At 41.1% G+C, this 20,163-nt stretch overlaps 1 protein-coding gene across 3 annotated transcripts in view; it reads right to left on the bottom strand.

Moving 5' to 3' along the window:
• Window positions 1-676: 676 nt before the first annotated feature.
• The window catches only part of aass (aminoadipate-semialdehyde synthase), a 64,956-nt gene continuing 45,469 nt past the window's right edge, over window positions 677-20,163 (bottom strand). For all 3 annotated transcript variants that reach the window (XM_072434921.1, XM_072434918.1, XM_072434920.1), the window contains exons 11-24: window positions 19,649-19,760; window positions 19,405-19,464; window positions 19,262-19,329; window positions 16,114-16,235; window positions 15,577-15,709; window positions 15,007-15,117; window positions 13,684-13,792; window positions 13,460-13,600; window positions 13,046-13,213; window positions 9,817-9,912; window positions 9,609-9,724; window positions 7,175-7,263; window positions 5,032-5,208; window positions 677-1,868 (exon numbers count right to left, since the gene is read on the bottom strand). In XM_072434921.1, the coding sequence (XP_072291022.1) occupies window positions 1,750-1,868; window positions 5,032-5,208; window positions 7,175-7,263; window positions 9,609-9,724; window positions 9,817-9,912; window positions 13,046-13,213; window positions 13,460-13,600; window positions 13,684-13,792; window positions 15,007-15,117; window positions 15,577-15,709; window positions 16,114-16,235; window positions 19,262-19,329; window positions 19,405-19,464; window positions 19,649-19,760 (1,621 nt within the window). In that variant the 3' untranslated portion in view covers window positions 677-1,749. The remainder of the gene's footprint in view (window positions 1,869-5,031; window positions 5,209-7,174; window positions 7,264-9,608; window positions 9,725-9,816; window positions 9,913-13,045; window positions 13,214-13,459; window positions 13,601-13,683; window positions 13,793-15,006; window positions 15,118-15,576; window positions 15,710-16,113; window positions 16,236-19,261; window positions 19,330-19,404; window positions 19,465-19,648; window positions 19,761-20,163) is intronic.

Below are 20,163 nucleotides of genomic sequence, written 5' to 3'. Positions count from 1 at the left end.
CGCGTTAGTAACTTGTACACGCGTTAGTAACTTGTACACGCGTTAGTAACTTGTACACACGTTAGTAACTTGTACACGCGTTAGTAACTTGTACACGTGTTAGTAACTTGTACACGCGTTAGTAACGTGTACACGTGTTAGTAACGCGTTAGTAACTTGTACACGCGTTAGTAACTTGTACACGCGTTAGTAACTTGTACACACGTTAGTAACTTGTACACGCGTTAGTAACTTGTACACGTGTTAGTAACTTGTACACGTGTTAGTAACGTGTACACGTGTTAGTAACGTGTACACGTGTTAGTAACTTGTACACGTGTTAGTAACGCGTTAGTAACTTGTACACACGTTAGTAACTTGTACACGTGTTAGTAACGCGTTAGTAACTTGTACACACGTTAGTAACTTGTACACACGTTAGTAACTTGTACACGTGTTAGTAACTTGTACACGTGTTAGTAACTTGTACACGTGTTAGTAACTTGTACACGTGTTAGTAACATGTACACACGTTAGTAACTTGTACACACGTTAGTAACTTGTACACGTGTTAGTAACTTGTACACGTGTTAGTAACTTGTACACACGTTAGTAACTTGTACACACGTTAGTAACTTGTACACACGTTAGTAACTTGTACACACGTTTGTAACTTGTACACGTGTTAGTAACTTGTACACGGGTTAGTAACTTGTACACGTGTTAGTAACGTGTACACGTGTTAGTAACTTGTACACGTGTTAGTAACTTGTACACGGGTTAGTAACTTGTACACGTGTTAGTAACGTGTACACGCGTTTGTAACGTGTTTGTAACTTGTACACGCGTTTGTAACTCACACGACACAAAACTGTTGATGTGGTAAGTGAATGATGACCTTTTGACTGGTTCATTTATATAAATTCATGGAAGTATAGAAAATATTTTACAATATACTCTATTTATAAAATAAGCAACTTCTTTAGAAACCTTTTACAGCAGGGCACAAACCGTTTAGAATCTGACTTCAGCTTCAAAATGTACAACAAATAAATTTTTGGTAGAAGAAATAAATACCTGATTTCAAATATAACAAAAAGTTTGTTAAACAATTGAGCCGTTCAATCTGATAAGTTAAAGCTGGTGTGGGACGGACCATCAGAGTAATGAGGCTTTAAAGTCTTTAAATGACATATTTACACTAGGCCTGGTCTAAGATTGTACAATGCATCTGTTAATGATTTTGCTTACATTTTTTGTGAAAATAGAGCTTCTACTTAAACTTCTTTCTTCATATGTAAACTTGATGATGTGCTGTACAGTAAATGTAGTGTATCTTTACAGAACATAATACGTGTAATACGTGTTATTCTAATGCATTATTGTAGTCAGTGTTTAGCACATGAAGCATTGATCAAACCTGTACATTAAACGCATCAGTAGCATCAACCATCAGGGCCACAAAACAAACATTTTGTTTTCTCACAGTTCATAGTTCAGTTTGCACATTATATGTGATCTTTAGAAACCTTCCCTTTTAGAACACATCTCAAATGAAAAATGTGTTTTTGATTTTGATTTGTTTCCTTTTTCATCATTTAGCTGCAATTTGAATGTTTATAAAACAAGTTTTGGATTAAAATAAACTAATCTAGATTGTAGTGCCTGCCTTTCCCCCCTTGACCTTTGAAAACAACATGATGAAGCTGTTTAAAAGCTCTTCGTAGCGATAAAAGAGTGAATTGCACTTGTTCATAGATGAAGCAGGCGCTAGTCTTGTATCGTGGACTTGGTGACGATTTGGATTCCCTCGTCCTTGAGTCGGGCCAGAGCTGGACCATAGATCTCTTTTGTCATGGGGATCACCATCCCTTTGGAACGGATCTCACCTAACAACAACAAACACACTAGATTAGTAATAGTTTGATTATACCTTTCTAGTGCAGGTATTTGACGTGTTTAATATGACAACTTTCTGCAGAACACTGTCCTCCATGGAGACGTTTCAGTACCTTTGGCTTAGCTTCGTGCCAACATTGGCCACTTTTTTATTAACATGACTTTTGAATGACAAAGTAAGTTTTACATTTGGAACACCACATCTCGAGAGCTGCTCAAACTCGCTTTTACACTATGATCGTACCTTATTTCAACTTGCCTGATTCACAAAAATACAAGAACATTTTAATTTGACTTTCTGTTGTGTGGTGAATAAGATAATGGCCCCTCCTTAACGTGGCGGAGGGGTTTGAGCGCCTGAATGATCGCAGGGCCATGTTGTCGGGGGCTTTAAGACCCTTGTAGGGTCTCCCAAGGCAAACAGGTCTTAGTTGACGGGTCAGACCAAGAGCGGTTCAGCCCCTTATGAGGAGTGCCACAACGAGGCCAGTTATGTTGCCCGGATTGGCGTTACCGGGGCCCCATCCTGGAGCCAGGCCTGGAGTGGGTGGGGCATTTCCCCACGGGGCCCGGGCCAGGCACAGCCCGAATGAGTGACGTGGGGCCATCCTCCCGTGGACACACCACCTGCAGGAGGATCCATAAGGGGCTGGTGCAGAGAGATTGGGCGGCAGTCAACGTGAGGGGCCTCGACGACCAGATCGCCGGACACAGAAACTAACTCTGGGGACATGGAAGGTCACCTCGCTGGGGGGGAAGAACCTGAGCTTGTGCAGGAGGTTGATTGGTACAGACTAGATATAGTCGGCTTCACCTCCACGCACAGTTCGGGCTCTGGAACCCATCAAGAGGGGCTTGACACTTGTGTCGGCAAACGGGCCGAACAGCAGTGCAGAGTACCTGGAGTTCCTGGGAGGGGTACTCAACAGTGCACCGACCGGGGACTCTATTGTTCTATTGGGGGACTTCAACGCCCATGTGGGCAATGACAGTGACAGAATGAAGAACAGCTTCCCCGATCTGAACCCGAGTGGTGTTCAGAACCTCAGATTCAGGAGGAGCAGCGTGGTGTTCAGAACCTCAGATTCAGGAGGAGCAGCGTGGTGTTCAGAACCTCAGATTCAGGAGGAGCAGAATGGTGTTCAGAACCTCAGATTCAGGAGGAGCAGAATGGTGTTCAGAACCTCAGATTCAGGAGGAGCAGCGTGGTGTTCAGAACCTCAGATTCAGGAGGAGCAGCGTGGTGTTCAGAACCTCAGATTCAGGAGGAGCAGAATGGTGTTCAGAACCTCAGATTCAGGAGGAGCAGAATGGTGTTCAGAACCTCAGATTCAGGAGGAGCAGAATGGTGTTCAGAACCTCAGATTCAGGAGGAGCAGCGTGGTGTTCAGAACCTCAGATTCAGGAGGAGCAGAATGGTGTTCAGAACCTCAGATTCAGGAGGAGCAGAATGGTGTTCAGAACCTCAGATTCAGGAGGAGCAGAATGGTGTTCAGAACCTCAGATTCAGGAGGAGCAGAATGGTGTTCAGAACCTCAGATTCAGGAGGAGCAGAGTGGTGTTCAGAACCTCAGATTCAGGAGGAGCAGAATGGTGTTCAGAACCTCAGATTCAGGAGGAGCAGCGTGGTGTTCAGAACCTCAGATTCAGGAGGAGCAGAATGGTGTTCAGAACCTCAGATTCAGGAGGAGCAGAATGGTGTTCAGAACCTCAGATTCAGGAGGAGCAGAATGGTGTTCAGAACCTCAGATTCAGGAGGAGCAGAATGGTGTTCAGAACCTCAGATTCAGGAGGAGCAGAATGGTGTTCAGAACCTCAGATTCAGGAGGAGCAGAATGGTGTTCAGAACCTCAGATTCAGGAGGAGCAGCGTGGTGTTCAGAACCTCAGATTCAGGAGGAGCAGAATGGTGTTCAGAACCTCAGATTCAGGAGGAGCAGAGTGGTGTTCAGAACCTCAGATTCAGGAGGAGCAGAATGGTGTTCAGAACCTCAGATTCAGGAGGAGCAGAATGGTCTTCGCCTGGTCGTGGAACACTGGTCCAACTCTGGTGCTCCAGGGTTCATGGGAGTTTTCCCAACCTGTCCACATGTGCTTTGTGGATCTGGAGAAGGGTTTCGATCGTGTCCCTTGGGGTGACTTTTGGGGGGTGCTCCGGAAGTACGGGGTCCGGGGCGCTTTGCTCAGGGCTGTCCGGTCCCTGTATGACCAGAGCAAGTCAGACCTGTTCCCAGTGCATATGGACAGAATTTCTAGGTGCAGTCAGGGGTTGGAGGGGTTGGCACTTCCAAATCCGAGGCCATGGTTCTCAACCGGAAAAAGGCTTTGCCCTCTCCAGGTGGGTGGGGAGTCCTTGCCCCAAGTGGAGGAGACCAAGTATCTCGGGGTCTTGTTCACAAGTGAGGGAAGGATGGAGCGCGAGACAGGCCGAAAAAACCTATGTAAGTTGCACTGGAGTATGAAATGCGGTGGCAAGTGTGAAAATAACAAATGATATCACATAAAGGTCGCTCCGGAGAGTAAGTATAAGTCGCACCACGGCCAAAACTATGAAAAAAGATGAGACTTATAGTCCGGAAAATACGGTATATAAAATTAAACTTTGGGTTTTTGTTGTTGACCCCAGTGCGTTGGGAAAACAGATGGAAGTTGGTCTTCGACAACATTCAGTTTGCACTCATGCTTTATCATGCCTGTCCATTAACACGCACTATCACAATTAAATACCGTATTTTCCCGACTCTATGTCTCTCGGCTGGCCTGGGAACGCCTCAGGATCACACCGGAGGAGTTAGAGGAAGTGTCTGGGGAGTAGGAAGTCTGGGAGTCCCTGCTTAGACTGCTGCCCCCGCGACCCGGCATGATGGATGGATTTTACGGACTATAAAACAATTTTTTCCATTGTTTTGGCTGGGGTGCGACTTATACTTAAAAAAAAATATATATATATATATATATATATATATATATATATGTTTCTTCTGTGATTTATAATCCAGTGCGACTTATAGTCCAGAAAAAACGGTAAATATATAAGCTAATACTCTCGAGATACGTAATGTGTAGTGAGATACTTGGCAACAGCCAGCCCTTCTCCTGGAGGGCTTTGGACTGAAAGCTCCATGTAGAGTTAAGAATGTAGGTGGTGTGGTACCGTCGAGGACCATGCGCGCGGTGATGGCCACAGGGTAGCCCACAGTCTTGGCCATGGCAGAGAAGCCGCTGGGGTCTCCGTACACCACCATGCTGATGTCCTTGGTCTCCAGCTCTCCTGTGGGGTGTCTCAGGCCCAGGTTGTTCCTCATCACAATAAGGTCACTCTCGCCATTTTCTGAAAAGACATCCAAAAAGGACTGTTCAGAGCTGCAACCCAAAAATATTTTATAAATGTCAAATTTTGGAGAGACATAAAGAAGTTATTTATTTTGATCAAAACACGAAAGGTTCAGGTTTTTTAAGAAACAAGGTTCATTAATAAATCTTTAATATTTATGTGCCCTAGATGTCACAATTACCGGTAGGTTAAATCAGTAGGTCTGTTGGTCAGACGTAAAAGGGCAGCCTAAAATACATCTTAAAAAGATGTATTTAAGATAAAATACAATTAAAAATGTACAGCTGACAATAAATGATATCCATCATTCACTGCATTGCTCATATATATATATATTATATATATATAATATAAATATATATATATATATATTATATATATATAATATATATATAATATAAATATATATATATATATATTATATATATATAATATATATATAATATATATATAATATAAATATATATATATATATATATATATATATATATATATATATATATATATATATGCGTCTTTGCGTCAGCCTTTTGGTTTGCATTCTTCCTAAAAGAGGGAAAAGATGGAGGCTGTGAGGCTTCTGAGGGAGAGACAGAAGTCCTCACTGCCCTTCTGGTCACTCTCCCCTCCCTCCATCTGAAATCTACAAACTCATTAAGTGGAAGAAGAGCAGGGCCGTGATTGTTCATGTACACGAGATGGAAGTCCCAGCAAACATATATGTTTCTGCAGGATATGGAAGGGGTATTACCAGTATTTTTTTTTTGTAATGGTCTGAGGGCTTGTGTTTAAGGCTAGACACTGAAAGGCGGTGAATAGTAAAACATCTTAAAATGACGCATATTCATTTGAAACATTTTCAAACGGACAGGTGGAAAATGCATTTTGAGTAAAGTTAAATTTCCCATTTAAATCTATGGATGCAAGTGGATCAAATTAACTAACAAAACATCTTAAAGTGCACATTGCACAAAGTAGTAGTTTTCAGGTGAAAGCGCTTCTGTTGAGAGAGCAAAATGACAAAAATGAAATACATAGTTTTTTAAGGTTTGTGGTTCTGACGTGTTTACGAGACAAATGTATGACCAAAGAAAGAGGGAAATGATGTGTCAAAGCCCCCAAAGCACTGTCAAATACTACTATTAAAGACACTATGCAACTCTTCTGGTGGAGGGTTCACTACCTGCTCATCTCCATGGACATGTTATAAATGTTCCTGGAAATGTTCAACAATGGCATTTAACTTATCCATTTCCATAAAACAAGCAGGAGACGTCAGGCCAAGTCACAGTTCAGATCTGTGGCGAGGCAAGCCCGCTCACAGTAAGAATGCATGTTCAAGCTAACACCTGTAATTGAATAAATGCAAAAGATCTTTAATGAGCTTTTATCCTTGTCATTAGTTTACCGAGTTGTATTTTAATTGTTTCATGCATTTTTATGTAATTCGTTTCTGTTCTGTGACTGAGGCTCAAGTGTTCAGAAGATTCCTGTTTTAGGTAGACACATCCCGCCCACGCCCCGCCCAGACCCCGCCCACACCCCTGTATGTAATTGTAATGATTCTAAAATGCCACATGGTCACTTTTCAAAAATAAAAACATGAAAATGACAATTCACTGCTTGAAATGTCTCTGTGAGAAGGAGGAGCTTATCAGTTCTGCAGTTTTGAACAGATCAAGAAATCCGTTCAATTACTGAGTTGTTTAAGATCAATATTGCAGTTTACAATGAACTAATGAAATAAAATAAATCACTTATGTTATAGTTCAATACTATGGACCTGAAAAATGCATATCTCATGTCTCCTTTAATGCAAGGCATAGCAAAAACGTTGCCATGGAGACAAGCAGATGGCAGAAGATGTTACACAGTGTACCTTCAATATAATCAGCATTGTCTGTCTGTTAGTGTTATGTCTGTGGTTGAACTGTGACCTCACTGATCTAAACTAAAGTCTTACCAAACGAGAGCTTGGCTTCCAGATGTTTGGTCAGAGCCGCGAGCACACTGTCGGCGTGAGGCACCACTTCGTCGCTCAGCAATCCGAACCTGCGCACAAGAGGCAGGCACAGGCCACGTTCACAATAGAGTAACCTTCATAAAGTCGATTCAAAACCTCAGGAGGGGAAAATGACTGATTTAACCCCCGATAGCGGCGCCGGCCCACACATACTTGGCTCAGTCGAAAAGAGTCGAGCAGTTTCTCTTTGTCGCTGCTTTGCTGGTGTATTGAATAAATGAACAACAAGGCTTTCAATTTCAGCTTGAAACGTGTTGGCTTTATACCCTTTTAGTGGCGCAGATGGAATATTGCCAGCAGTTCACTTTTATATGCCTAAATGCCAGCGCTCCCTCCCCTCCGGGTGCGAGCGAACAATAGCCGGCCTGAGCCTTGGGCTGAAGAGACTCTTGCAAAAGTTGATTTAAAATAGAGCGTGAGCGCGCTACACCACTTGAGCGGGCGTCGTTGTGGAGGAGCAGCGCAGCAGCAACACTCGGCCTTGTTCCTAAACTCTGAGAGCGCCAGACGTCAGGGTTTACGGAGCCGAGGGTGTGAAGAGGCCACGGAAACATGTCAATGTGTAAAAAGATATATTAGTTTGGACAGGTTTTTTTTTTTTTATTTGTACCCGTTAGAGCCTTATTGCATAGAGTGAGGGAATTTAGAGGAAGAAAAAGATAAAGATGTGGTTATTTGTGACGACTAGGGATGCCAAATGATCAAACTGTTTGTTACGTCACAAGTTTACAATTATCTACAATTACTGACCAAACAGAGGAAAGCATATTTTTTCTTTCTTTAAACCATGATTTTTTTATTGATCACTGATGCTTAATGTTCCCCTCGCAGCACTTTAGTGCTTTCTCTCAGCGTAAACCTGCACAAACCTGACCCTCCTCTTTCCCCCGCAGTCACTTTGTCCGAGTGCTTCTTTGACATGTCACGGTGTGACGCTACAAAATGTCTTTTATTTGATGTTACTCTGCCTCATATTCACGAAGAAAGATGCATAAAAGTGAATGAATGGAAGTGCAAACTGATGCCAACACAGCCGACACACAAGCACGCGCTGCAAAATCATCTACCAATAATATAAACAAATAACTTGAATACACAACCTTGTCATTGAGTGTGATGTACAAATACACTGTAGTAATAATGCATTTGTTAGTACTATATATTGAGCTGAACATATTCAGAACATGAGCAGTAGCTCACTGATTTTATAAAGTGCATAATTACTATACCAGAGGTCTCCAACCTTTTTGCCTTAAGTTAATGTGACGTAAGCTGCATGATAAAAAGGCCCTTCACATTATGGATTCTGGAATACAGATTTAACTAAAATGACTTAGGCCAGTGCAAGCCTTGAAATAATTATTTTTACATCCTTGTCAACATGACAGGTACCAATCATTTGGTGGCTAATTCTGAATCAGTCACAAGTGTTTTATTGATATGTAATTTATTTGGCTTCATGCTGTCGCTGCCAACATTAAAGACACAGTAAACACGGTGGTCTTTCCTCGTCTCCACCTCAGTCACAGTGAAGCCAAGTGCTACATACACTTCCTCATATTTACTCGTCTTATTAGCTTTTGGGTGACTTTTGTTTGTTTCGTTATTAGGGATGTCACAATATTCATTTCAGTCACGATTATCATGAGGAGAAATAAAGATTTTACGATTATTCACAGTTAACTTCCCTTCTCTTTAATACAGCGTATTAATTTAAAAATAAAATGGCCACAAATTGATTAAATAAAATTATAAAAGTATGCTTATTGGCCCTTCATTGTAGCTCTTTTAAGGATTATATAATTTATTAGTGAGATGATCTCCATGGTAACGCTCGGGGGAGGAGGGGCTTGAAACCTTCCTTTGGCTCACGCCAACAACAAACAGATTTGTGAAGAAGAAAAAAGCATTTACAGGTAAGATTACGCTCTGGAACTACCCGTCTCCTCTTCTCTCTTTCCCTCCCCCTTCCTCTCCTCCTTTGAGCTTGTGCGTTCCATGGCGCCACTTTGCGAGCGCTTTGCGCTCCAGCGCCGTTAGCGTGTCCGACGCTCAAAGTGCAGGATTCACGCCGCAAAAACACGCGTCCACATAGACTTTGAATGTAAACTGGACACTTTGACGCCGCGGAGTGAATGGGCCATTCGAAAATTCAATATGTGGTGACACGCACCTAAAAATTATCGTCGGTCATTATGTCCGGAGACTTTATTTTTGAGTTGGTCAAAACTGACCGTGTCCGACCCGTTATTTCGAGGCTTGCAATGTTTCTCAAACTGTGGTACACGAGTTCCTTCAGGTGGTATATGGATATAAATGTAGATAGTAAACAAAGTATGCAAATGGAAGCTGTAAGATCTGAGGACATCTTCACCATCTGAGCGTGTCCATTCTGAAGTCGTCTTTCCCGACTCCCTCATAAACGGCCTCTTCAAAAGCTTCTTGGGAAATGGAGGACGACAGTCCCATTTGGTTGCACAGGATATCTTTCTGCAACAGACGAAGCACATAAAAGTCAGGATGTGACATTGAAATGTATTGTTTTCCTTATTTGTCTGCTACTTATTGGTATTTGGTCTTACCCAGGTAACGACAGCAGATTTGTTCTCGAGGAGTGGGTAGGGCTTGTCGTCGATCAGGCCCATTTTGACAAAACCACTCATGGCTTTAGTGTAACCCTGAAAGAGGACACAGATTATTATTATTCTTGACTGCCATGACGTTAAGAATCCAAAAGTAAGGTTCTCACTAAAACGGTTTACGCGTAGCTTCACCCGTAATATTAGGTGGATCATCATTTTACAATTTGCTTTGTCCCTGCGTTGCATTTTACAATGAACAGATGGTGGTCTGGTGGATGTCATTTGTCACCTTGACAAGAGCAGTCTTTAGGAGAGGCTTTATGACCGCAGTTTTCAAAGACTGTGAATGTTCCAGATTGAAGCGACATGTTGTAACTATGTGAGTGATGCTAACAAACTGTTCAGCACAGACTTTAGAAATCTGGTGGGTAACACATCGAGGCAGCATGTAGATGACTGGTGATGATCTCCTGGACAGTTTTGTCAGTTACAGGTGCAAAGTGAGTTAGCTCTAAGTGTCTAGGTGGCTTTAGGGTTATTTTTTGCTATGTGGATTTTTTTATTTTTAATGTTTTTTTTTTTTTTTTTTTTTAAAGGTACAGTTATGCAATTACCAATGATTGTTAACAATAACAATAAATATAGCCGCAAGCGGCAATGATCGGCCCTCGCCACGGCGCCGCCACACCGCAAGAGGAGGCCCAATTGTCCTTTTATTACGCCTACTGCTGAATCTGTGACGCTGTCACATCTTCTCCCCTTTGTTTTACCATCAAAAAGCAATTTTATTTTGAATTCTTGGCAAAATGTGCGGCTTTACCGCACAGACACCGTGACTCTTAGAATGAAAATGTGGATAACTTTTGATGGTCCACCCCTGAAGATGAGTCTCACCAAATTTCATGTTGATAGGGCTGACGCCCTGGGAGGAGTTGGTGAAAGTATAAAGTGTAAACATGTTCTGGTGATTTCCCCATTGGAATAACATGGGAGGTTTCGGTCATCGCTACAGCAAAGCCGTAACAATTATGACATGGGTCTCATTTACTTTTCTGATGGGTATGCCAAAATTGAGTTTTGAGTCAAATTTCAGATAATTTCGCAAAACTAAACATTTAACCTCCATATACAATCTGTAGGGGGCGCTGTGGCGCCAAATTAATTAATTTCACTTCAAGGAGGTTTAGGGCAAAGAGTTTAACAACTGATTGTATATTGACGCAATTCGGACTTTATCTGCGCAAACGGCAGAAATGTTAAATTTGGGAGATTTCTGAAATTCTAGCTAAAGTTTGCGGCTTTGCCGCTCAGAGACCGTGACAGGTATCAATGTAATTTGGATAACTTTTGATGTCCCACTCCTCAGTACCATTTTCACCAAATTTCAGCTTTTTAGAGCCAACGCCCTGGGAGGAGTTCGTAAAAGTACGACGTTTGGAAAAACTCCCGAGTCATGCTTAGCCATTTTTGAACCAATATGGCCGACATTTGGTTGGGTGGACGGCGTCGCCGTAATAATATTTTTTACTTCTCTTGTCACCATCTACCTCTGCGCCAAATTTCATGATTCTACGATCAGATTTTTTTTGGGTCATTTCCTATCTCAATGCATTTTTGGTACATTTGGGGGCGCTGACGCGCCAATTTTTTTTATTTTAGAAAAGGGAAATAGCCAGAATGTAGAGAGGCACGATTTTTAGAGGTGTGCACATTTTTGTGACTTTTCGTCAATGTTCACTGGGTGAAAAATAGGGGGGTTGGTCCCGAGAAGAAAGAAAGAAGAAAGAATAATATTCCGATGCGAAAACAATGTTTCCCATTTTTCAAATATCATAAACTATACATTTTCGGAAAGCGCTCGCGCTTTCCTACCTCATGGTGTGGGTCCCTGGTCACTGACGGGTACTTTCGTTAATTTTGAGTGGGCTCCGCCCACTTTGTGTTTTTGGCCCTCTATACAGTAATAATGTTCAATTTTTGCATTACATGCTTATATGCACAGAACATGCAAGAGATGGGGAACGTATTCGTGAGGTACTTAGCGCAAATGAGTGCTTCGCGGTCGTCATCCCAGTGCTCGTTTAGAGCGCACTTTTGCACGGACTTCGCCCGTTTACAACGGTAATGTTCCATTTTCCTACTACTAATTAGTATGCACGGGGCGTGCGTGAGTGAAGGAGTGCGTTAGTGAGTGTTTGGAAGTGGGCGAGCGCTTTGCGCTCGATTTCGTACACACTTTCGCAGCCGTGCTTCGCACGGCCTTACGAGATTAATAGGCCTCTTGCCAGCTTGTGGCGCTCGGGCCAAATTAAAAGACAAAAGGAATTATTTTTGGAGGTTTTTTGTCACCAAAGTGAGAATAATGATATTATATTTTCATTATTTAGGTATGGTGATAGAATTGTGATGAACAGAATCAGGAGATTATTGAATCATTACACAGCTATCAAGAGATAATATTTGAATGTTGTTTTGAAGAATATTGATCATTTAATTTATAGGAAAAGATAAAAACAAAAAGAGCGGATTAAACCTAAAAATGAAAATGTGATGTTGGAAACGTTCATGTCGGGTGAGAGTGCTGGTCAAGCAAGAACTGGGATGTTTTCAGCTTCTAGGATTGTTACAGATCCTTGAACCACGGGGCCATGTATTATCATGAGCTGATGGTTGTGGATGAATGGCACAACGGACGTGTCCCCCACAGCAGGTTTAGGATGCTCTGGATCCAGTTCCTGCCAATATCCAGCAACTCCAGAGTCAGTATCTGCTGTGACCATACTGACCCCCCAGCGCTGTCCGATAAAGTAAAACTGAACATTTCAAACCAGTCTTTGGCCAGGCTATGGCACATCTGTGAGGTGGGATGGATAATTACCGCAATATTAATATGAACTGCTCAGTCAGACAGATTTGTGAACAATATTTGAGAGGAATGGGTCTTTTGTGTATGTAAAAGTTTCATATACAAAAATGGGTGTTGCAAAAACAAGTGTTGTGTTGATATTTTTGTTAATTGTAATAAAGTTATCGGCCGTTATCGGAATATTCTTTAAAACATAATAATACTATTTTTTGTCAATATCGCCCCAGTCCACTCTGAAAGCATCACTGCAACAATACCATACGCCCTGGAGTTTAAAGATAATACCATACTGTCGTTAAACTTTTCATTTGCATTATGATCATACGTTTGTTACATGCAAGTGTGTTCTAAAGTAAACTGAACCTTAAAGCGCAGTGTTCCTCTGAGGATCGTGTGGGCGCTCTGGATTCCGTACGGCTCGGCGTATTTGGTGCTGTCCCGGTTGGGGTAGCCCTCCAGATTAAACCCAGGGAAGAAGTCCATATCAACCGCAGACTCCATCAGGGAGCCGCCAGCCGGGATGGTCACCACCTGGACACACATTTACTTTAGTTTCTCTTCTAGTGGCATTAAAAAGAGCAATTATAGTAAAGGTCCAATTCTGTGCCATTTATGAGAATTCCTTCATAGTTGAGCAAATGAGCATCTAGTTTTGTTACTAGTTTTGAGGTCTAGATTTTGCCACATTTATTTTTTCATATTTCTTATTTCTTCATTGCCTCTTCATTGTTCAAAGTGAAAGTATATTTGGGACATTTTAAACAGAAAAGCCCGTACCTCTCTATCCTTCAGGTATATGGCTGTGCTGATGGTGTTCAGGAGGACTCCATAAGGACTCCAGCTGAACTTGTAGCGCAGAGGGTTATTTGAGGACTCAGGAGCAGGAAGTCCACCGCAGAATGAGATGTAGGACTCCACCTAAACATAATCAGATTTGATTATGTGAAACCAGAGAAGATGTGTTGACGGAACATTGACAGAGCGGGGAGGGTGTGGCTCACTGTGCAGCCGTCAGCTTTAGCCTGGTCGATGCACTCCATGGCCAACATGTGGTCTATGCCAGGATCCAGCCCCATCTCATTCACGACGGTGATGCCAGCCTCCAGCGCACTGACAGCAAGAAAAACAAACATCTCAAACAAATCTCAAGTAAAAGATTTTCCAGATTTGTCAATGTTGTTTAGATTCTCTGTTCTTGCGATCGGTCAGTTTAAGGCAAAGTAGCTTAAAGGTGAGCTGTGTAACTTTTCTGGTGGAGGGTCCGCCACCTGCTTGTCTCCATGGGAGACAACATTACAGTTATAATTCACATATATAAGCTCAGTCACAATATATTTTAAGCGAGAAAAATCCACTGTAATTGATAGTTTGATGCCATAATTTGCAAAATTCCAGGCAGTATCAGTACGATATCTATGTTCACAAAGGAGTAATGATAATGCACTTTACAGGCTCGTCTTAGTGCTAGACTGAAGTCGTTATTCTTCATCCCACCTGTGGTGCTATGCTTATATTGTGGCTGCCCTGGGGCAGATTGGTGGAAGCGAGGCTGCTAATCTGCACCATAGGCCTCTCGCTTCACCACTTATCACTCACATGCCATCACACACATGTCGCTTAAATTTCGTTTTTTTAAACATCTTTCAAAATGTTTAAAACACTTAATACAAGAAATGGAACTAGACTAGAGAGAAAATAGACAAAAGGAAATCACAACAAGACATCAAAATAAAACTATGGCACACAAACGTCAAAATAAACTCAATTGGTTCAAAGTTGGTCAAATTTGCCCAATTTCAAGTCCAAATGTGATCTTCTCTATATTCCTTATGTCAGTTATAATGTTTGACTCAAACTGCATCAACAATCAAGGACAAGTCTGTAATTTTTTTGTAATGGCCTTCTTTTCTGCAAACAGGAGTATGCTTCAAAGGTATCATTTACAGAATTAACAGAAATCTAACCCTGAACTTCGGGTTGGAGAACAAGCATTCTAACCACTGTGGCACTGCCGCTCCAAGAGGGAGTAGACACAGAGCTACACAGTATGCCCTTAACTATACTACATCAGCTGACCAGACAATGAAGTTGTATCATTATAGGTAAATAGAACCAGGAATAAACATTTCTTTGGCCTTGTAATTTTTTTGGAGGTATTATTTAAAATATAGATAACAATATTTCCCCCAAATATTTTACACATATTTATACAATATCATCAATGGTAACATATGGTACAGAGAAAAAAAACTTTATTGCTTCATAATTTTGATGTAAAATGTAGGAAAAATTCCCATTCCTTTTAACATTCTCCCGGTCCTGACCTGCTCTCCAGCGCCTTCATTTCTGGACTCATGTAGCTGGCAGTCACCAAGTTCTTCTTCCTCTGGATGCAGTGCTTAGCCACGAGAGGATGGAGTGCGTACGGCAGCAAGCTGTGGACCACATAAGTATCGACAATAACATTCTGCACCACATCAAAAGTGGTAAAAGATGCCTGAATATAAAGTTTGTAGAGCAAGGATTCATAGGGTACACCATGGCTCAAAACTATAATATGAATAATAATACAGACACGGGGTGCACGGTGGCAAAGGCGGTTAGCGCTCTTGCCTCCCAAAAAAGGCCTAAACATTCTCTCCAAACTCCATCTCCAAACTAGTCGATACTTTTTGAAAATAAGGAATTCTCCTGATTAAAAAGAATATATACAAATATGTTTTTCACAAACCCTTTTCATAAAAGGCAATCAAAATTAACATCTTTCCAGGCTGTAATTGAAATTGAGGACCACACATCAAAAGCATAAACTGGATTCAGCAGTTGATATTGGTTGATATTTGTCTGTGACAGTCTTTTCTCACAAGCCTTGAAGTTTATTTATAGTAATCTACCTGATGACCAAGTCGTGCTCTTTGATGAGTGAGTGAAGGTGACCATCCTCTTGGCTGCCCACGTCCAGCACCACTGGGATGGTGTTTGGGTATTTGGCTGCCAGCTCCTCTGCCTGCCTCAGAACCGCAGAGGCTAAAGGCAGAAATGTAAATGCAAGGAAAAAAAATAAAAAAACAAGTAGCTGATATTCTGAAATTCTGCTCAAAATGTTGTACACCAGTGATTCTTAAAACCATTCAAACTACTTCTACTTTCAAAGTCACTTATTTTATAACCAGGGCTAAATCTGATCAAATCCAGGACTAAACAAGCACTGAACCAGGGTTTAACCTCCAAAACACACCTCATCTTAGGCACTAGGTCAAAGAAAAGCTGTCTACAGCAGCTGACTATAGATGACTGAATCACACTGGTCTGTAAAAAACATGTTAAATGGCTTTGGCAACTTTGCATGTAAAACATGTGCATATTTACACATGTTTTTTTTTCTAGAAAATGAGTGAGTGAATGTAAAATAGCTTCAGTGCTATACTCACCCACTGTGACCTGTGTATTGTCGTCCCGGGTCAGGTACTCCACGACGGGGCCCGACACGTAGCCCGTCCCCAACATCAGCACACGCTTCATCCCACTTTTCTTCATGATCTGCGCCTTCTCCCTGAACCACAACACTTGAAAATCACACTTAGGGCAGATGACCATTTACAGAAACCTTTTGTTACTTTATAATGATGCACTTTATATGTAACAGATCAATGGACTTTGGCCCCAGTGCATCCTGCTTGTTTGAGTTGTTGATTCTGTTTGTATTACAGTGAAAGGTCACCAAGAGAAGGGCCGACCGTGCAACATTTGCTGTGTGCTTGGCTTGTTGATGGGCATGCCACCTGCTCGTCTCCATGGAGATGTTAATTCTTTGCTGTGAATACTCCATAGTGGTGCATAAAACGTACGCATCTCCATTGAGAATGTTCCAGAGTGTGGGCCTCTCCTTGACTTGTATTTGACTCCTTCCCTGGACATACCTCGGAGCATACCGTTTTGTGTCATGATGGGTTTTTATTTATTTACTCCGTTTTTTTACGTTCCAAAGTATGGTTTTAACTCCCCCATCTCCATAGATTGCAAGTGGCGTGCAATTCATCAGAAATGTTACACAGTGATACATTAGGATTAAATAATGTATTATGTATTTATTTGTCTATGGGAGTTTTTATTTTTTTTATTTATTTATAAGAGATCTTCTACTGAAAGTGTTTTTCAGACTTCCTATAAGTGATCTGTTCTTCTGTATCTACCTCTGTATCTACCTGCGTTGCACCAATGAAATTTCCCCATGTGGGACAATAAAGGAATATCTTATCTTATCTTATCTTAAATGAAGTGTTGATTTTCAATTAGACTAATGTTTCAACTGTAGATTGAAACTTATTCAAGCCACACATTAGGTTGATTTAATTTTTGTTATGCGGCCGTAAAATATATACATTTATGACTTATTGTAATTGTTCGTAAACATTTCTCCACGACTGATCCTTGGCCTGACCATTTTCACACGACCAAAATAAATCACAGCAAAATCCTTTGACCAAACCCAACGAATCAGGTTTTAATTAACACGAGCCCACCGCCGTTCAGTTAAAAAGTCTGATTTTGCATGCAGGATTATGGTAACACTGTCATAACAATACCGCCTTAATAAAGTCACCCGTGGCATTAATAACCCGCGGCCGGCCTTTAAATCCTCCAGGGGTCAGTGGCCTCTAATTGGATGAGACAAGCGCGAGTGTGGCATTGACCAGGCGGCCATCCGACCCCCCAACATCTTAATTAAAAAGAAAAGAAAAGAAATGGCTGGACGTTCCCTTTTTGTTTACATTTCTTAAGGAGCCCAACTCATTCACAGGGATTAAAGATTTCGTGGCATTGCTTGTCTGGAAAAATGATACTTAAGATCAATTAGTGAGTGGAAGAGTCTTAAGACATGGCCTAAATATAAAGAGATAGAAATTGAAGAAGCGAGGAGGGTTGTTTTGGGCAAGCTGTTCAGGAAAAGTAAAGACGCAAAGCTGCGCTAAACCACAATGTGATGGATAAGTAGAAAGTAGTCATTGTTGTGTCATTAAGAGTAAAGAGAATGCACCTTAAGAGTCAGTGGGGCTGCTTAAGCACTTTATGTGAACAAATGAGCGGCTGAATCATGAAGCAGACGAGCTTAATCTCAAACCACTGATCATATTCACAATTCAATTCATTGTTCACTAAATTTATGACAGGAGAACAAGCAATAGCTATAAGCAATATACAACACCAAAAAAAAAACACAAAAGTGCATTAACTATAAAATATGTATTTGTCCAGACTAAGAATTGACACCAAAAAAAACACAGAATACACAAAATAGTTTAAATTCTAAGTAGTTTCAGGATCAGTAACATTTGTCAAATCTATGAAATGAAAAGATCACATTTTACATGGACATCTTTTTTTTTTTTTTTTTAATCATCCATGTGACTGAGGACTGAATTAATGTGTCAGGAAGTGTCAGGAAAAGGTCAACCTGCGTTTAAAAAATGTTTTAAAAATATATGGCTAATGAAGATTTTTCAAAGAATCTTGAGTCTTTATACATGTAACAGACATTTTGGGGCCAATGTTTAGGCCAATTTTGATGATTTCCCCCTAAACTCAATATGTAATAGATAGTTAAGGCACTGCACTCGTGATTTTACCTTTATTTTAATGGTTTTATATTTTTATTGTTGGATATAGTTGTTTTAATGTGATTTTACATATTTTATTGCTTAGGACAATCAAGAGTTAAATAGAGCTCTATCGTATATATTTGTTTTGTATATTTGTCTTGCATTATGCAGCACTTAACTGTTGCGGTTTTATGAAATGGGCTAAATAAATAAAGTGCATTGGATAGAGATGAGAAATAGAAAAAAATTCAAGGAGATTCAAAAAATAAAAATACAAAAGCTGCTTCAAGTGTGATCAAAAATGGAAAAGAAAAATAACAGACTTTTATGGTCCAAATAAGGGAATAAAGTGAATGTCTCTGAATGTCTTTGACAGATCGTTTAAATTTTGTGCAAGACTTGAATCTCAGCCAAGCATTTACAGGCATGTCTTGGCACATTTCAGACGGATTGTTAAATTTTGTCTGATTATTGTAGTCATCGGCATCGTCGAAACAAACTCACTTTTTATCAATATTGCCCACCCGTAAATAACACTGCACTGCCCGAACTGCTGGAACTTTCTCCCTAATGGCTCTAAGATGCACAAACGGAAAAACAAACATGCAATGATTTTGACAATTAATTTAAACGACACCAGCAAAACATAACGGAGATCCGGTAAAAGACGGGAAAAGCATGTTTCTACCGAGAACGACCAGGAGCGTGGTGCGCCAGAGCCGTGAGCACACTTACAATGCAAGAGCCACACTGTGCAAAGTACAAACGCAAGGTTAGTAAAGAGTTAGACAAGTAGCAACAAAGCAAAAACGTCTTCTGAACTGACTAATCTATTCAAGCGTCTATGGACTCTATGGAAGTTTTAACCTATAGGTAGAATACAAATTTCCATCATTTTTCTTAGATGTACAGTAAAATTGAAATATTTCCTTCCTATGAAAACATAGAACAATGCAGAAACAAGTCAGAAAAAACATACCTTTCTTCCCGCAATTTGTCAATGTACTCAAACTTAGGCGTGAGTTTGCCGTTTGACGTGATGACAGCCTTTGAAATGCAGAACAAACAAATCAAATGACTGTTTTGTGGACTTTTCAACTTGATTTCTAAAGTTACACTCACGTCTCGGACTTGAGGGCTGAACTCTTCTTCTTCCAACGGTCTGGTGGCGTCTGATTGCAACTGAAAAGGTGGTCAAATTCATCACAGAAAAGTCCATGGCAGTGTGTTGATTTATCACCCTATTAAACAGCCTGTAACGCAGCGCTCTCCCAAAACACCCGGTGCAAATGAAAAAAACAAACAGCTACAGTAAATCCACCACCACGAGAGACCGAGCTCACCTCACCGCACCCAAAAGCCTTACCATCTCCCAAATGTAGGGGAAGAGGCGGTCGCCGAAGTACTCTGTGGCCTCGATGGGCAGCTGCGCGGGCAGGTTGTCAATGGAGCACATGAGGATCCCAGTTCCTTCAACACTGCAGTCAAACAACAGCATTTCCAAAACCATTATTTGAAGAACTATTTTTTTCCGTTGACAAAGAATAACATCTTAAAACTTGTCAGTGGTTGACAGACACGGATTACATTTAATGAGAAGAATCTTAAAATGACTGGGTCCCGCTTTCTTATCGCATTGATTTAAAAATGTATTTGTTTTTAAACGTCTCCATGGCTTTGCCCCTCAGTCTCTGTCCGAATTGATTATAGAGTCTGAGGTCCACACTACACGACTGGACTGAGTGTGATTATAGAGTCTGAGGTCCACACTACACGACTGGACTGAGTGTGATTATAGAGTCTGAGGTCCACACTACACGACTGGACTGAGTGTGATTATAGAGAGTCTGAGGTCAACACTACACGACTGGACTGAGTGTG

Source organism: Eucyclogobius newberryi, unplaced genomic scaffold, assembly GCF_026437365.1.
Source record: "Eucyclogobius newberryi isolate DKJ021-1_F unplaced genomic scaffold, fEucNew1.0.hap1 SCAF_7, whole genome shotgun sequence".
Lineage (NCBI taxonomy): Eukaryota > Metazoa > Chordata > Actinopteri > Gobiiformes > Gobiidae > Eucyclogobius > Eucyclogobius newberryi.
Note: the sequence above shows the minus strand (reverse complement) of the source record. Positions and strands in the feature narration are given on the sequence as shown.